The 18265-nt window shown below is 39.1% G+C and overlaps 7 protein-coding genes across 7 annotated transcripts; 5 read left to right on the top strand and 2 right to left on the bottom strand. All coding sequences in view use genetic code 12, as the record gives it.

Moving 5' to 3' along the window:
- Positions 1–241: 241 nt before the first annotated feature.
- On the top strand, positions 242–1915 carry CRH12 (Crh12p; the record flags this gene model as incomplete). The annotated part of the gene is made up of 1 exon (XM_051813982.1): positions 242–1915. One exon carries the CDS (start codon positions 242–244, stop codon positions 1913–1915), a length of 1674 nt encoding a protein of 557 aa, XP_051672396.1.
- A 304-nt stretch (positions 1916–2219) lies between these two features.
- Positions 2220–5201, top strand: PFK1 (6-phosphofructokinase subunit alpha; the record flags this gene model as incomplete). The annotated part of the gene is made up of 1 exon (XM_051813981.1): positions 2220–5201. One exon carries the CDS (start codon positions 2220–2222, stop codon positions 5199–5201), a length of 2982 nt encoding a protein of 993 aa, XP_051672395.1.
- Positions 5202–5504: 303 nt separating this feature from the next.
- CANMA_001964 (uncharacterized protein) lies at positions 5505–6549 on the top strand (the record flags this gene model as incomplete). Its single annotated transcript, XM_051813980.1, has 2 exons — positions 5505–5520; positions 6260–6549. 2 exons carry the CDS (start codon positions 5505–5507, stop codon positions 6547–6549), a joined length of 306 nt encoding a protein of 101 aa, XP_051672394.1.
- A 2463-nt stretch (positions 6550–9012) lies between these two features.
- Positions 9013–12036, top strand: SFL2 (Sfl2p; the record flags this gene model as incomplete). Its single annotated transcript, XM_051813979.1, has 1 exon — positions 9013–12036. The coding sequence occupies one exon, from the start codon at positions 9013–9015 to the stop codon at positions 12034–12036; it is 3024 nt and encodes a 1007-aa protein (XP_051672393.1).
- A 1578-nt stretch (positions 12037–13614) lies between these two features.
- Positions 13615–14310, bottom strand: CANMA_001962 (uncharacterized protein; the record flags this gene model as incomplete). The annotated part of the gene is made up of 1 exon (XM_051813978.1): positions 13615–14310. The coding sequence occupies one exon, from the start codon at positions 14308–14310 to the stop codon at positions 13615–13617; it is 696 nt and encodes a 231-aa protein (XP_051672392.1).
- A 1007-nt stretch (positions 14311–15317) lies between these two features.
- Positions 15318–15807, bottom strand: CANMA_001961 (uncharacterized protein; the record flags this gene model as incomplete). The annotated part of the gene is made up of 2 exons (XM_051813977.1): positions 15318–15715; positions 15783–15807. 2 exons carry the CDS (start codon positions 15805–15807, stop codon positions 15318–15320), a joined length of 423 nt encoding a protein of 140 aa, XP_051672391.1.
- Positions 15808–17038: 1231 nt separating this feature from the next.
- CANMA_001960 (uncharacterized protein) lies at positions 17039–18238 on the top strand (the record flags this gene model as incomplete). The annotated part of the gene is made up of 1 exon (XM_051813976.1): positions 17039–18238. One exon carries the CDS (start codon positions 17039–17041, stop codon positions 18236–18238), a length of 1200 nt encoding a protein of 399 aa, XP_051672390.1.
- Between the last annotated feature and the right edge of the window lie 27 nt (positions 18239–18265).

Raw genomic sequence — 18265 nt, 5'->3', positions numbered from 1 at the left:
CTCAAAGGAGACGCGTACGAAAGCTTTTGTGCCCTCTTTTGTGTTTATCCGAATTGGAACTTTTTTGATCTGTTGCAACAATAGTCCCTAAAATTGAAGTAAGTGATTGTGTCATCTTTTATTACTGCCACTCTCCACATTCAGCGACGATGGCGTCAGTAAGTATAAGTAACGGGTTTGATTCCAGTGTGCTTTTGAAGAAAAAAACACTTCATCCATCCTTTAGTTAGCCTTAGATTCTATGTTTTCAATTAAGTCACTAGTGGTGCTTTATTTACTTTTCAAGAGGTCGGTTCAGTTTGAGTTTGAGTATTGTGACGAAGGCGATGTCTACGAAAGTGAACAGCTACAGGACGAATTGAACGATGATTTCAGCAGTGACGGTTTCCAAGATGACTCACTGTCTGACTTTTTTACTTGCCCGGCGAAATGCAATCCAAACATTGATAAATCTTGCTTGGTTACCAATGAGGCCTTGGGAACAACAGTTTTTGAATCCTTTTCAAAGGGTACTAATTACTTTTCAATTACAAGTAGTAGAAAAGGAATCAAGTTTGGTGACGATGGGATGGAATTGACAATCAAAAATAAGTTTGAGAATCCGGCTTTAAAATCCAGCTTTTACATTATGTACGGTAAAGTTGAGGCCGAGGTCAAGGGTGCATTTGGAAGTGGTATAGTTAGCTCCATTTACTTGCAAAGTGATGACTTGGATGAGATTGATATTGCCGAAATATTGGGAGGTGATCCATTTGACTATCAAACAAACTATTTTATCAAGGGAAACGTTACCACTTATGATAGAGAACGATACCATAGATTGCAAACAAGCCCATTAAAGGAATTTTACAAGTATGGCGTCAAATGGACACCAGACAAGATTGTATGGTACTTGGATGATCAACCGGTACGTCAATTGAGCTGCAAAAACAAGCAGGGGTTTCCTACATCACCAATGGCGATTAGGATTAGTTTATGGGCAGGAGAAGATACAGAAAACGAAGGTACAATTGCCTGGAGTAAAGGCCTTACTAATTACCAAGATGGTCCGTTTACCATGAATATCAAGAACTTGATGGTTAGCGACTATTCATCGGGCCAGTCTTATTCTTATGGTTGGCTACCAAATGGGTCGTGGTTAAACTTGATGGCCAAGGATGGAGAGATTTTTAAACCACGAGATGGAGATGACGGAGATACAAATGACAAGCCGCAATCATTGACTTCTTCACTTGATTTTACCAAGGAATTCACTTTACCAAGGGAGAGACACGGAGGTTGGACATTGCCTCACGAGCGAGTGTGGTCACCCACTTGGTCAGCTACTCTGACTGAGTTGACGGATTATGCGTCAATCACTGACGACTTTGTCACGCAATACGACCCTGTTTATCTCGATAAAGATCCAATTGAACAGGTGTTTTCTACACTACCTGTTGATGAAGCGACTGAGATCAAGAAGGTAGTGAATAAGGACTTTAATGGGTTTGTCTCTGCTACAAAAACTACATCCGCAAACTCCGAGTTGGTGAGTGAATCCTGGTATGCAACAACATCAGTGCTGTCAACAGAGTATCATTTCACAACACTAATTCACAATAGCAAAATGTCAGCTAAGTCTGTCACGACTACAACGACTAGCACACTTGCCAAGCAAGTCACGACTAGCACGACTAGCACGACTAGTACGCCAGCCAAGTCCACCAAATCTACCAAATCCACCAAATCTACCAAATCTGCCACGTCAACAAGCAATAATGAATTCATTCAATTCCCCGATCACGAACCTCATCATCATCCGCAGCACAAATTTGATACGAATGGGCAAAACGCTCAATCAGGTGTTTCCAAGTTTGTAATGCCCGTATTCACCATTGTACTCACTGAACTTATGATTATCTTTACGTCATTATAAAATCGCTGTTTGCAGTCACAAAACTGAGTCAACTGCTCTTTTGTGAAAAGACGGGGTTGGTAGCTCGGTAGACCTGAGTCCGAAATGTATAAGTCGTGTATCATCTACAGATGCTCTGATAGAAGACAAAAAAAATGTATTGTGCGCAATGGAACCATCCGAGCACAAGTGATTGTAGTTTGCTTTTATATCAATCATTCTGACCCAGTTCGAAGTGCAACAACAGTAAACTAATTAACTCATATTTTCAACTGGTGCTACAACCAATTGATATAACGCTCTAAACTTTAGGAAAAAAAAAAGAATGCCAGGTGTGGATAACATACAACGTTTGAGCTACGTCTCACTCACCACGACGGATCAGGACAAGTTTTTGCAGCTGTACAAATTTTATTCAAATTTGGGCTTTAGATTAACCAAAAACTTTTCAAGAGTGACCACGAATGGAGCTTTAGGAGCTTATAAACCACAATTGCAACTCGGCGTCTCTAAAGACTCGTTGAGAGAGGTATGGCTTGAGTCGTACCCCTTACAGGAAGTTGATGACAATGGAAACTTGTGTCCATGGCAAGAAATGAAGGTTTACACTGGTGACGATGGCGAAAAGTTGACCGAGTCTACCGTTCTTAAAATCAGATTGTCGAATGAAAAGCAATTGAAACCAACAGTAAAGAGATTTATCTTTTTCAGTACCGATTTGAAAAAAGTGGAGACATTGTTGAAAGATGCCAATGCTGAAGTGCATAAAGATAATGATCATGTGTTTCATGTTATTGACCCTTTGGGAAACATGTTGCAGTTTTCAAACACCAAGAATGTGTTGGAACTGAAACAATATCATTCGCCACAGGAGTATATCAAAGAGACCGAGACTGAAATTTTGAAAAACACCCGCAAGAAACAGATCAAATCTGAGATTGATTTGGTTATTAACCAAGAAGATGCTTTTATTGATGGAGGAAAGAAGAAAAAGATTGCGGTTATGACGTCGGGTGGTGACGCCCCGGGAATGAACCCGGCAGTGAGAGCAGTTGTCCGTGCGGGTATATACCATGGATGTGATGTGTATGCCGTGTATGAAGGATACGAAGGGTTGGTGAAGGGTGGAAGCTTGTTGAAAAAGATGGACTGGTCCGATGTTCGTTCGTATTTATCCTTGGGTGGTACTGCTATTGGTACTGCCAGATGCAAAGAGTTTAGAGAGCGCGAAGGTAGACTACAAGCTGCTTACAATATGGTCATCAACGGTATTGATGCATTGGTTGTTATTGGCGGTGATGGGTCGTTGACTGGAGCCGATTTGTTTAGAAGTGAATGGCCTTCATTAATCGAAGAATTGGTAAAGACAGGAAAATTAACTAATGAGCAAACCAAGCCATACCAGCATCTTACTATTGTGGGTTTAGTTGGCTCTATAGATAATGACATGTCAGGAACCGATGTCACGATTGGTGCTTATTCGGCATTGGAGAGAATCACCGAAATGGTTGATTACATTGATGCCACAGCCTCATCTCACTCACGAGCTTTTGTTGTTGAGGTGATGGGTAGACATTGTGGTTGGCTAGCTCTTTTATCAGGGATGGCTACAGGTGCTGATTATGTTTTCATTCCTGAACGACCACCAAAGGCTGGCGAATGGAAACAAAATTTAAAAGATATCTGTACCAGACATAGGGAGTATGGTAGAAGGAAAACTACCGTGATTGTTGCTGAAGGTGCTATTGATGATGAATTGAACCCAATTACTTCGGAACAAGTCAAGCAAGTGTTGGTGGAGATTGGGTTGGACACTAGAATAACTATTTTGGGACATGTGCAAAGAGGAGGCACGGCCGTTGCTTCCGATAGGAGGTTGGCTACATTGCAAGGTGTTGAAGCAATAAAGGCAGTTTTGGATATGACACCAGATGCCCCATCGCCCATGATTGGTATATTGAGACACAAACTAGTACGCTATCCTTTAGTGGACGCAGTGAAGCAAACCAAGGCTGTTGCCACAGCCATCGAAAATAAGGATTTTGATAAAGCAATGGGCTTGAGAGATGTTAATTTTGCCGAGTCGTACAAGTACTTCCAGTCGATTACGCTCTATGACGATGGATCAAAGAAATTGGCAGAAGGTAGTAGATTGAATATTGCTGTAGTGCATGTTGGTGCTGCTTCAGCTGGGTTAAACGCAGCTACTCGGGCTATTGCATTGCAAAGTCTTTCACGAGGACACACGTTGTATGCCGTAACCGATGGGTTCTCAGGTTTGGTCAAGGGCCAATTGAAAAAATTGAATTGGTTAGATGTTGAAGGGTGGCACAGTAGAGGTGGAAGTGAAATTGGTACCAACCGTTCATTACCTTCGCAAAACTTTGGTGAAGTTGCCTACTATTTGCAGAAATTCAACATCCAAGGATTATTAATCATTGGTGGATTTGAAGCTTTTACTTCATTGCATGAATTACACGATCAAAGAGACAATTATCCAATTTTCAAGATTCCCATGGTTGTAATCCCTGCCACAGTTTCCAATAACGTGCCTGGAACTGAGTACTCATTAGGTTCTGACACATGTATGAATGAGTTGGTTACTTATTGTGATGCCGTGCAACAATCAGCATCGTCGAGTCGTAGAAGAGTTTTTGTTGTTGAAGTGCAAGGTGGCCACTCGGGTTTTGTTGCTGCGTATTGTGGACTAATTACGGGTGCGCTAGCTACGTATACGCCTGAAGCCCAAATCACGTTGAAGGAATTACAACGTGATATCAACCTCTTATTCAAGGTGTTTCAAAGTGACCGTGGCGAGGATCATAATGGTAAGTTGATTGTACGTAACGAGCAAGCATCAAGTGTCTACACTACTGAATTGATTGCTGATATCATTAAAGAAAATGCCAAGAGTCGATTCGAGACACGTACAGCAGTACCGGGCCATGTCCAACAGGGTTACACGCCATCAGCGGCTGACCGTGTATTTGCCGTGCAGTTTTCATTGAAGGCCATTGAGTTTATCGAGGAGTACAACCGTTGTGTCGACAACGCCGATATAGTGGTGGATAAAGAGGATAAGAGCGGTGATGACGATGGCTATGATATCGACTTTAGCTCTAAGCATTCGCAAGTTGTCATTGGCATCCAAGGTGATGCATTACAATTCACCAGTGTTAAAAAGCTTTATGATTTTGAGGCTGATGTCAAGTTGAGAAAAGGAAAGACTGTGCATTGGAAGAATATAATTGAAGTGGAGGATATGTTGAGTGGCAAATCCTTGTTGAAGCGTAATGAACGGGGTTGAGTGAGGTGGGGCTTGTTGCTCACTTTGGTTTTAGATGGAATGTATAGTACTTTAATGGTGACTTTGGATATATTTGAGGGTGAATAAGTGTGGTAATTGTACCAGTATGACCTGTGTTTTCGAGTAATCGCCTTGCTTTCTGGATTGCTTTTCTTAGATGAAAGTACAAAAATGTTCGTATTTGAAATTGTAGAACTGCTTTGCCAAGGACTTATACACGAAATGTTTTTGCTGTATGTGATCTTATTTATGAGTCTCAATCAGAGTCTACATACATGTGAAACGATCTAAGAATTTAACTCAATGTTGCACAATCCCAGTATGGCTGCAGCATAGCATAGCATAGCATAGCATAACATAGCATATGCAGTAAGTGCACAATAGAAAAACTTCTCCCAATTGCGAATTGCTTGATACAAATTAAATCCAGATGTATGGATATCTTTAGATGATGTGTCAGCAATAGGTTCATAACCATCATTCCATCACATCCCCAATTGACGGAAAAAAAGATAATAAATTGAAGTAAAGATTGTAATTACAAATATAAATAGATTTATACGGCGAATTTGCAATTTTTTATTTTTTCTTTTTTCTTTTTTCTTTTTTGGTCGTTCAATTGGACCCCGCTCTTACAAAAACAATAGAAGAAGAAGCACATCGGTGGGAACAAAAATATATCACACTAAAATAGAAAATGTTAGACGAAAATCTGTCGTCAATGCTTTTTAAAGAAAATAAGTCTATTGTCTTTTCACTCAACAGCAGAATTTAGCAATCATACATTTATAGGTACTAAACAACTGTACATGGTGGGAGGGGGTGTTGAAATTACTTGAACAGAGAGTGGAAAGTGCACAAACAGTTACTACATAAGCACTGATGTACACAAAGGGGATTTTATTGTGCGGTAAGAATGTAAAAAATGGTTATGAGTTTGTCTCATTGGTTTATGATTCCGTTTCATCTTTTTAGTTCTTTTTTACAACCAAATGTGTTGCCAAAAAAAAAAAATGTGATCCCCATTCTTGTTTTGTCTTTAACTGCAAGGAAGATAGTCAAGATACAGCAAAATACAGAAGCTCATGAGTCAATGGTAGAGTCACCTAATGATCTTTGGGAGAGAGAAATTGTAGCAGTGCCTACAGGCAAATTTTGGCAAGATTTTTTAACAGCTTCTTCAGAAAACTTGCGACAACTCCACCGACCACGACACACATCACAATATTACGTCCGAAACAACTTGCAAGCGTTAACTAACACCATGAAGCCTTTTCAGTTCCCAGGAGCACACACTATGCAACAATCGCAAGCAGGACAAAGAGATAGACCTTTACGTCTGAAATAGCATTTCTTGTTTAAACATTATTGCTTAATTTGACCGCCAGATGGGTTCAGTCAAATGATTCTAATAATTCTGGAGATAAATGTTGCCTTAATGTGTTTGGAAGTGGAGAAGAAGGAAGGTCAGGTACGAATTGTTGGCGAAAAAAAAGCAGTATTCGATACTATCCTAGTTACTGTTTCAAAAGGTACAAAAAGCAACAGACGGAATGCAAAACATTCTAGGTTTTTCTTTTTAGACCGTACATTGCGTCTATTTTTAATTCTTTTTTTTTTTCCCTTGCTGTTCTTCAGGGGACATTGTTCTCTGCAGTGGTAAAGTGATTAAAGCCAATCTTCTGTTCTAGATACTATTTAATGTGTATCTGCGCGCAGACCCTAAAACAAAAGCCAGTCAAAGTAAAAAGAATGGAAAAATGTGGAAATGCTTATGTCCGCCCCATGTGGTTTTGCACAAAGTACTAGCCATCAATCAATGAGGCGAGTAGTAGTAGTTGTACAAATTGTCAAACAACAAAGAGAGGAAAAGGAGAATTTGTGAAAAGGGTATTGGGGCTGTTTGTTCTTTGTCTTTTTGTTCTTTGTTGTTGTTGTTGTTGTTTTTCTTTTAGAAGCGATGCGCTTGCAGTTTGTACGCATATATGCACACAAACAAAGAACAATCTTAAAAGTTTTAGTGTTTTGTCAAACATTGTGCATACATAAAGACACAAAATACGCATACAGCAATAGAACCAAAAAATGAAAAAAAAAAATAATTTGGAATTTACACCCCCAGTTCTGAGCGGCTAAATTTTGGAACTTGAGACTAAGCACTTTGTACAGAAACAAAAAAAGGGAAGAATATAAAGAACAAAGAACAACTAATAGTAGTAGTAGTAGCAGCAGCAGCAACATTACAAAGGACAATAGAAGAATAAAAAAAAAGGAGCATCTTTACAGAAAATAAAATAAAATAGAATAAAAAAACAAAATTATACAAAAACGAGGGAGTGTACACAAATACCGCAACAAGCGCCTGAAGTTTAATCTCTTGCAAACTTTCAAACGTACAACAGAAAACAGCTCATACAGGACAGAAGTGGAATAAAAGAACTGAAGTGTTTGGTCTTTTTTTGGAAAGTTCTCGAAGAAAAGGATGTAAAAGAATGGCTGCTACAAATGATCAGCTACTAGTATTTCATCTCTCTTCATCGTGTCTTAATATTACACCGCATACGTCATCACAGTATTATTTCTTTCCAAACAAAAAAGGACAAGCTGTTTTTTATTACTTCATTCCTTAACTCAGAGAAAGAACATTAGACTCTTCTTCTTTTTTTTCCCTGCTTCTTATGCTATGTTATGGTATGGTATGTTATGGTATTATTATTATAGAGAACAATCTACTGTAATAATAATAGTCATTGATATGTGTGTTGCTTCTTATTCTCTCTTTAGACACGCATCTCTCGAGCATTGTGCAAGAAAAGTATAATAAATAAAAAGACAAAAGAAATTTCTTTTTATTTTTTTATTTATTATACTTTTCAAGCCATAGAGAGAACAAAAGGCCAAAACAGGCAAAGAATAAGAATTACGTTTGACTTCCTGAAAATGTTATAATTTACATACAGTTGATCCCCCCCCACACACACACACCCACCCACACACAGAAAAGACACACACATCGAAAGGAAAGGAAAAGAAAAAGAACTGTGGAAGGAAGATAGAGATAAAAGAATAAAGGATTAACTAATAGGCAAAACAAAATAATTTTTTGCCATCCATACAGAGAAGGAAGTTTCTTCACTTACATACATATATACACATACACATATACACACCATCTATATACCAGCCATATTAGAAGAAGTCAGACACATACACAATACACATACACAATACACAAAGCACAACAGTAACAAGAAAGTAGTTCTTTATTCAAAGGAAAAAAAAAAGAGAAGACTTTGAATTAAAATTAAAATTAAAAATAAAAAATAAAAAATAAAAAATTAAAAATAAAAAAATTAAAAAAATTAAAAAAAAAATTTTGAGAGAGAAAAAGAAAAAAGAAAAAAAAGTGTGAAAGAAAGAAAGAAAGAAAGAAGGGAAGAAACAAAATAAAATATAAAGATAGAAACAAAGTAGTCCTTTTTTATTCAACCATACCCTTTTAGCACACCAAACAACTACTAGATATATATATATATAAGAGAGAGAGAGAAAGAGAGTTAGGGAAGAAGCAAAGAAGATAGCCCTCACAAACTCAAAAACTGCATAGCAAGCAACTTACTACAAACGAAACGTCTGCGGAGACCGAAGTGTTTCCTCGGGTTTTCAAAAAAAAATAAAACTTTAAATACCGCAACTGGTGTCCCACCCCTTTGCCAACGAAGTTGATAACCACACCACACCACCAAGTGCTTTTAGATAAATCACAAGGTGAGCGATAGAGTTAGAGAGACAAGGAGAGAATAGATCCATCATGTCGAAGAAGAGTCAGGGCGAGACCCGTGTCAAGAAGAATGCATTTGTACACAAATTATATACCATGTTGAGTGACCCTAGTCTAGATAATCTAATATGGTGGAGTAACAACAATCCTGAAAATAACACATTTGCGTTATACCCTGGCAAGGAGTTTGCTGATTGTTTGACGCGATATTTCAAGCATGGTAACGTTGCCAGTTTTGTTCGTCAGTTGCACATGTATGGCTTCCACAAGGTCAGCGATGCCCACCACCATCACCACCAACAACTACAAAACCAACTCAAATATAATCCCATGAATATAGCAGGATTGAATAACGGACCATTGGAACAACAACAACAGCAACAACAACAAGGAGCAGTGGGCTCGGGATATATGGGTGATAATTTAGATAACCCCGACTTGATTGATAATAAAGATGTGCCACCAATATGGGAATTCAAGCATCTGAGTGGCAAGTTTAGAAAAGGAGATGAAAGCTCGTTGGTTTATATAAAGCGAAGGTCAAGCTCAAATAGTAATTCAAGGAATAATAGCTATAGTAATGAGAGGCAGTATCAACGAGGGGAAAGTTTGTCCCAGCAGCAACAACAACGCCTACCGGAACAGTACTACCAAGAGCAACAACAACATCATCATCAGCAGCAACAGCAGCAACACATACATCTACAGCAACCTCAATTTGCGCCTCATTTGCAAGAGAATCTTGGATTTCCAAACCAAACTTTCGTCAGAGACCAGGGCAATGCGGTATACGTGCCGAATCAACAGTCACAGCCAACAGCTATATATGATCCAAATTCGCAGCAATACCATCCAATACAACAACAATATTACTATTACCAAGGGCAACCACAGCAGCAACAGTCGTACGTTTACTTTAATCAAGTACAACCACCCCCGCAACCACAGCCGCAGCCGCAACCACAATTACAACAGCCACCTGCGCAACATCAGCAACCAATTTTCAATCAAGGATTTAACGCGCAATATAAATTACTGGATGGGGGAACAACGACGGCTGCATCACCCCCGTTATCTTCATCTTCATCATTTAACCAGAATCCGACTCGTTCGCAACCGCAGAGGTTTAACTCATTTGCTTATCCACCGGACCAGATACCACCACAAACTGCCCAATACCAGCTGCAGTACCAGGAACTGTCACTCACTCCAAATTCAAACTCTGATGTGAGTAATCAACCACCACAGCAACCACCACAGCAACCACCACAACAGCAAAATCCCATACAGCAGAAGGATCAAAGGTGGTCGTCACGCTCCTCGACGCCTCAAAACAAACAAATACCTGAATCCGAATCTCAACCTCAACCCCCACCTGAAAAGCGGACTACACCCATGGAACAGTTCGCACCAAATCTCCAGTTTAGAAAAGTTTGGGATGACCACCATGGGTCACGTCAAAGAAACCCGTCTTTGTTATGTGATCCATTAGCTTCGGCACCAATTCCATCAGGGAGCTCAATAACACCGCCGATTGGAGGCTTGACCAACAGGGGCATCTCGCCGTCTTCAATTGGAAACCGGTTATCCATTCAAAGGAGTATATCGTCCAACACAATCAATTCAAGACAATCGGTGACATTGCCTCCGCCATCATCTATTCATCGTCCAAGTTCATTTCTTGCCAATTCCAGTATTTCGTCACAATCGACAATATTGTGCTCGCCAGGAGCAAGAACGCAATCATCATCATCAACAATCACCCCGATCATTGCCCCGATCCCCCATAGGAATAGTGTAACCAGCAACAACAACAACAACAACAATCAAACGACGGGGGAAACGCCACCTTTAGGTTCAAATGCCGCTGGCATTGATATAACACCACATCCATTGTCGACCTTGGCAGGCGCAACAGCAGGAACTGCGTCTTACTCTTTACCATTGACCCCAGTTGGACCTAAACGACCAGTTTCAGAGAATAACCATCAATCGGACTCACAGTCGCTGTTGCAATTACAAGCACGCTCGCTCCCTGGTTTGGCGTCAGGTGCCAGTTCCAATAATAATGCCCGTATGGGCCCTCCACCTCCGGCAACCAAGATTCCTTCCATATCAAGCTCGTTGCAGGATAGGTTACGTCCTTCAGTGTTTGAGCTCCACGCAGCCACAAGCAAGCGTGATACATTGAGTTCAATCAGTGGTGTATCTCCCACTAATGGAGGAGGTGGTGGAGGTAACAATAGTGCGCCTGGCAGTATATCGGTAGGCGGGTCGATTGGGTCACATTCAACGATGCTGATTTTTTCCAACAAGTCGTCATCGATCTCATCAACACAATCGTCATTTTCGTATCCGTTTCAACGTACATCGTCCTTTGGTGGATCGATATCGTTTGGCACAAAGAGCTCGATATCTATTGCGCCGCATGAAGTTGTTGATGAAGTGAAAATGAGGCCAGTGACTCCGCAATCGCCAAAACATGTCGATGGTGATGGTGATGGTGATACCAATAGTGGAGTTGCTGGTGCTGCATCAGAGGAAGCAATACAGCCGGCGCCACCTTCGTCAGCAAGATTGAAACACTCACTGCGTCCAACGACGCCTGTTTATGGACACGCAACGTCGTCCCACAACGCTCGATCAAGTTCGCCATTGTCAAGAAGCTACGATACTAATGCTAGCAGCGGAGCAATAACTAAGCCACAGCCGCCAAATAAAAAAGTTAGTGTTACTTCAATGCTCGACGACTCAGCCAACTCGACGACTGCTTCTAAAGCCTTGCCGAAACTTACACATGCAGTGACTCAATATGCAATGGCAAGGTCGAGATCGACGTCACCAACTACGGTACGAACACCTTCTTCTGGGGGTACGCCTACAATTCTTCCTCCATCATCTACAAGCACCAACACCACTGCTAATGCAACGAGTGCGTCTAATTTTGAAAATAGGCAACCGCTTTACATGTCGTCCCTGATTCGCGAAGAGAAGAATTCACATTCGTCGTCGAGCAGTGAGGAGAGTAGTGGTATCAAGCAAAATGCTGGTTGAGTCAAGGGGAATTGAAAGTGTGGATGGATATTTTTGAGTTCTTTTAACTCCTTATCCAATAGAATGTTGTGAATATTATACATTTTCGTTTTCGTTCCCTCGTTAGTTGGTTGATTCGTTTTTTTTTTCGGTATGTTGACCTATTCAGGAAAAACAATGTGTGTTACAAAAGAATATGTTCTTATTTTTATTATTAAGTTTAATTTTTAGTTTAATTTTTTTATTTTAGTTTGTGTGTTTTGTGTGTTTTATTAATAGAGAAATTTGATTTGTGATTTGAGAAAAAGAGTTTGATGATTGCTTTATTAGAGTTGTAGATTGGGGGCACACTGTTAGGAATGAATGGAAGTTGCGAGAAGAGGTGTGAGAATGAGAGACAGAAAGGTTGTGTGCCTTGATGTTTGGAATTGGTGCGTAGTTGATTTGCCTTTTTTTCTCCAGCGATAAGGAAGGCAGGGGCGCATAATGCTTGCTCGATGACGCAAACAATATCAAAAGCGAAGCTCGCCACATCAATAAACGGACCGAATGCACATTGGCGCCTCAGAAGAGCCAGCACAATTCTTTCTACAATAGAAATTTATTACTCTTTTGTATTGTTATTTCAATTTACTTTGTGTATTTCTAGATCTAAAGCCAAAGTTCAAAACAAAAGAAAAAAATGGGCCCACTTTTTTTGCATCAATAACTGGCACGATAACCTCAATGATCTCACTCTTCTGTATTGTTTCATGTCGTATATGTGACACGTGTAATAGTGTTTTTGATTTTTTTATTTATGCTAAAACCTCGATATATATAGAACGCATCTAACAGCCTAAATGTTTTAGCAAAAGAAAATTTCTGCAACGTGTGAATAATTTTACTTTAGTTCTTGAGCCTTTCCTTCTTTCTTTGTGTAGAATGTGTATAGGTTTTACGAAAAATGGGAGTTGTAGTGTTTTTTTTATTTTTTTATTTTTTTATTTTTTTATTTTTATTTTTTTATTTTTTTATTTTTTTTTTGAAACAACCAGGAGCTGCTCGCGCGTGGAGTTCCGCTGTTGGAGAGTGGAGAAGGTACATTGCAAGAAGGAGGGTGAAACGACCGAGACGAACTTGAGGCTGCTACTAAATATAGTCTTTGAAGTAATTGTTCAATTGAGTAAGATCCTATCCCAGAGTAAAACATTTACTTTTTCGCTTTAAGAAATGTCGATGGATAGTAAATCTTGTTGGAAGTAAATAAGGCCTAATGAAAGCAGCTGTCCACAGTAAGATGAGTTTTTTTTTCTTCTCATCATACAGCCGTAAACTCATCAAATAGAGCACCCGACACCAACTCCAAAGAATTGAAAAAAGACTATGGATAAGTCCATGCCGTCTTGGATCCCAATCCTGCAATCTATCTGCAAAAGCATCAGATTAAACCTTGATGATATCGTTTAAGTAGCTGTGGTTTATAAGCTAGACTTGTTGTGCACCACTATTCAGAAATGCAATTTCAAAAGTATAAAGATCCCTGGTTCTTGAATGGGATGGGAAGGCATCAGTTGCTTATGAATATATTCTACCATTGATTTACCTTTATCTCTTTTCCTAAAATGGACGTGCCTTTTTGCCCACTTTACTTTTATTGATTTTACTTGCCGATCTCGATTTCAATGCTTTTATATCATCGTCCGATTCTGAATCTGAATCGAATCCCGCAGTTGAAACAGCTGTATCAGCTTTCTTTGCTTCTGCACCACGAGAAAACCCTTTATCATTCCACCTTCCTTTCTTGCCATTCACTTTATTCGTACTTTGTTGTTGCTGCTGCTGCTGCTGTACATTGGACCCTTGGTTTGTATGACGTGATTGATTAAGCTCTTTTCTTGTCTCATTTCTCATCTTGTTCAATAGTGCTTTCATGGCAACACTTCCTCCACCTCCTCTTCCACTACCATTCACCTTTTGCGATGTGGTACTGTTGTCCGAAGTTTTCTGTTGATTAATATCTTTTGAATTGAGGAAATCACCAATTGTTTGCGTGGTTTTGGAACTGAGTCCTGCACCTTGAGGTATAACGCGTAGCTTCAGAAACACATCCTCTTCCATCGAGTTGGCTGAATTTGTCCCCTGTGTAGTGTGCAATGCCGATGAAGTTTCCTCTGATTTTGATTCTGTATCATCGGTTTTGGAAATTGGTTTTAACCAGTTCATCGCCCGTGCATTGTTTTGAGATATACTGAATTGAAAGCGAGCTTGGAGCTCCTGTTTCTGTTTAATCTCTTCTCGTCGATTAGGCGCCATATGTTAGAGACTATAATAAATGGGTAAGTGAAGGCGATGTGGAGAATGTGTTTGCGCAGAGCATCGAAACTTCAAATTAGTTTTTTTTTTCTGTTTGACTTTTCCAAATCAATATGCTTTAAGAAGATATGAACGTGTGAAAAAATTTACCAAGCCATGAGACATTGCGACAAACAAGGGACATATCAAGGTTAGGAGCTGTATAAAACATTCGCTGCTTAATTAGACTGAGCTTTGGAGATTTCGCTTTACTCGGCGGTCAAAAAAATGTGTATGCAAAAAAAAACAAAAAAGAAAACTGCTCCCAGACAGGGAATTGAACCCTGGTCTACCATGCGACAAACGGTAATTCTAGCCACTAAACTATCTGGGATTTTTTTTTCAAAATTTTATTCCAGAGTCTTTAAAAAGGGAAGTTATTTGTCACGTGTACACTTATATGCAAGCCGATGCAACATAAATACAAAGCAAAAACTCAAGTCATTACCTTGTTAATCGACAAGAAAAGAAAGTAAATATTGTCATGAAATGGGGAGGTCAAATAAAATTGAAGGCGGAAAGTGTAGAAGTGCAAAAGTGTCTACAGAAGATTAGGCTAAATGCATATGCATCAAAAAGATATGTAGATCATTGCCACAAGAGATGTTTGATAATCTAGGTTAATCCTAGCCAAACTGCGAGGATGCCCTGAATCGCAAAATTTCGAAATCTATATGCAATTAATGGATATCAATCGATTTCTAAAGTATAGAAGTTTGCTCATTCACTTACCCTTTTTGTGAACCTTGAACATCACTTGCACCCTATCTAATTGTATACGTCGTTTATTAATTATTACCCATCTCACTAAAAGTACCTTATCGGTTCGCCCCTAAAACCTAATATACAAAAGCATGTCAACAAGGAAATGCACAATACAATACAATACAATACAAAAACACAATTCCACACTCTGCCTACTTTGACAAAAAATTCAACAGTAATTCTGTCCCTTCCACCTCTATCTCTTATACTGGCAAGGTATTGTTAATACCAGCTAGTCTATCAATTGTAGGTGCAACAAAAGGATGGCTCAAAACGTCCCCTATATAAGGTATAGACCTCAAAAATTGGACAATTGTACCAAAGAAATCACCAAATAAGCCCAATATTCCAAAACTTTCCAATATAAACCCAATAAATGACCATTTCATCAAGATTAATATTATTCCCAACGCAAAACATACAGTGCCTCTAATCTTTGTTGGACGTGTGAAGAAGGAAACCGTACGCTGAGGACCAATTATAAGGATAAGTCCAATGATGAAAAGTAAGTTACCCAAGGCAAGGAAACCGGAGTCGAAAAAGGTCAATATTCCAAATATGAAAAAGAAGATTCCTCCTGCGGTGAAACCAACACCAAATTCTTAAAAAAAAGGTGAGATGAGTTAGTTTTCGTTAATTAGGGTGATTCATTTACCATATATACATACTTTGTCTTTCTGATAGCCAGATCATTTTGTATTTTCTAAGGAATGTAGATTGTAATGGATTAGATTTTATGTTCCTGAATGATCAACAGAGGAGACTATTTTTTTTCTTTTTAATTTTTTTTTTGTCTTCTGATTAAAGCAGATTGCAATTTTTATTTTTTATTTTTTTACGTGTCACTTGTGTCAAAGTAAGTTCAGACGCGATAACGACAAAAAAGCCCAAAGTTTTAGTTTGCACCCGACATTCATTAGAAGATAATTGGACTCCTGTGAAGCACTATACTAGCAGCTGTATGAGAAGTGATACTGATTAATGAAAAAAATGTGGTTTGCATCGGCAATTCATTTGTACTAGGATTGAGTTTCATAATGATCTACTGGAGGTTTTTTTTGTTCAAATTGAAGCAAAATATAATTATACCTTGGAGTAAGTTGTTTGAAAAAGGTTAAGAGAGTTATAATTAGACCAATGTTTTTTTTACGCCCAAAGCAACAACGTGGGTTTTAGCCTTAACGTAAAACCAAAAGAAAACTGACTTAAAGTTTAGACCAAAAAGACAAATTGGCGCAACTTTAAATTCGTTTTCTTAATTATAAAACGATAATGTCATTTGTGTAATAAAAAAGTCTCTTGCATTGTAAATTTGAAATTAACCACTTTTTTGGACAATTTTAATTGGTCGAAATTTAGCCATACTTATTAGTAAGTTGAAAGGTTTAGTAATTTATGTATCTACCCCTTTTTTCAAGCAGGTGACGTAAACTGTTTGGTTTATCCAAAGGGAACAGGAGGGTGCTATTTCTCTGAATCAAATGCTTCCTACATGGTTTTAATGTTGTCCTGTCTATCATCAATGCAAGAGAAGAATGTCAAAGGAGGCTTATTACAAAATGTACGTTCTGTCATAAAGCCGTTTAACAACCCCCATTTACTAAATCGCCGAATAAGCATGCTGTTTCATCGTCATATTCTGACCAATTGCGCTCAATTACACCGAGCGGAAACCCACCCACCCCATGTGCACTCCACTGAAGTTACACAAAACACCACGTTTGATAAGAAGAGAAACCAAAAGTGTTAAGAGCCGCCGACAAAATTACAATGCGAATTTCACAAATTGACTTCATTTAAAACACCAGCTAACTTGGAGCCGTACGCTATAAATAGGAACCCAACTTCTCAACTAGTGTTTTATTTTTTCATCAATAAAAACCACATTCAACATTACACCGCCTCCACCCGTGTTTTTTGCATTATGTTAATTTCACAGTTTCTTTGGTCAACTGTTTCCGCCGCCCAAAGTGTATTTGACAACAGTTGCCCCAACGACTCACCAGTCTCATGTTCGTCATCAAACGCTGCTTCTTGTTGCTTCGAGGCACCAGGTGGTATACTCTTGCAAACGCAATTCTGGGATTATAGCCCAGCCACTGGTCCAGATGATTTATTCACATTACATGGATTATGGCCCGATAACTGTGATGGAACTTATGAGCAATTTTGCGACAATTCCAACACCATTGCTAACGATGGAAGCACAGTGGAATCTATAATTGTTGACTCATTCAATGACAAGGAGTTGTATGATAATTTGAATAATGCGTGGAAGGACATCAATGGTAATGATCATTCACTTTGGGCCCATGAATGGAATAAACATGGAACTTGCATCAATACAATTTTGCCTAAATGCTATACCGATTACCAACAGTATCAAAATGTTTACAACTATTACAAGATCTTGTATGATTTATTTGAAACTTTGCCCACTTACAAATGGTTAGTTGATGCCGGCATTACTCCAAGTAATTCGAAAACGTATACCAAATCGCAAATCCAACAAACATTAAACTCCAAATTCGGTGCTGACGTATATTTCAAATGTGATTCAAACAATGCCATTAGTGAAATTTGGTATTTCCATCATATTAAAGGTTCACTTTTGCAACAGAATTTCATCCCCATTGATTCGTTATCCAATTCCAACTGTCCATCTTCGGGTATTTTGTTTCCACCCAAAAAGGGTGGCTCTGGCTCTGATCCAAACCCTACAAATCCCACCACCACTACTACATCTGGACCAGCTCCTACAGGAGTTCCATCTTCAGGGTACATCAAACTCAGTGGCAAATCAGGTTGTTTAATCTCCAATGGTAAATGGTACACATCGGGTACTTGTGCCACCTACCATTTCTCCCAATCATCGGACGACAATATTGCCATTACATCATCAAAGGGTGCTTGTGGAGTTGATTCTTCAAACAACTTCATTTGTGCATCGTCAGTAGATTCACTGCAAACGAAATTTGCAATTGAAAATGGACAAATTGGCGTTGATGGTAATTTCAATTGGTGTTTGGGTGATTCTACAGGCTCGGGCTCAAGCGCACAAACGTCGATTTATTTGAGTGATGGATCGTGTAGCTCCTTCACTATCAGCGTCTCGAATAAGTAAAAAGTAAAACTGTTTAGTTTCGATTTT

Source organism: Candida margitis, assembly GCF_024628925.1.
Source record: "Candida margitis strain CBS 14175 chromosome Unknown scaffold33, whole genome shotgun sequence".
NCBI classification, from domain to species: Eukaryota; Fungi; Ascomycota; class Pichiomycetes; order Serinales; family Debaryomycetaceae; genus Lodderomyces; species Lodderomyces margitis.
Note: the sequence above shows the minus strand (reverse complement) of the source record. Positions and strands in the feature narration are given on the sequence as shown.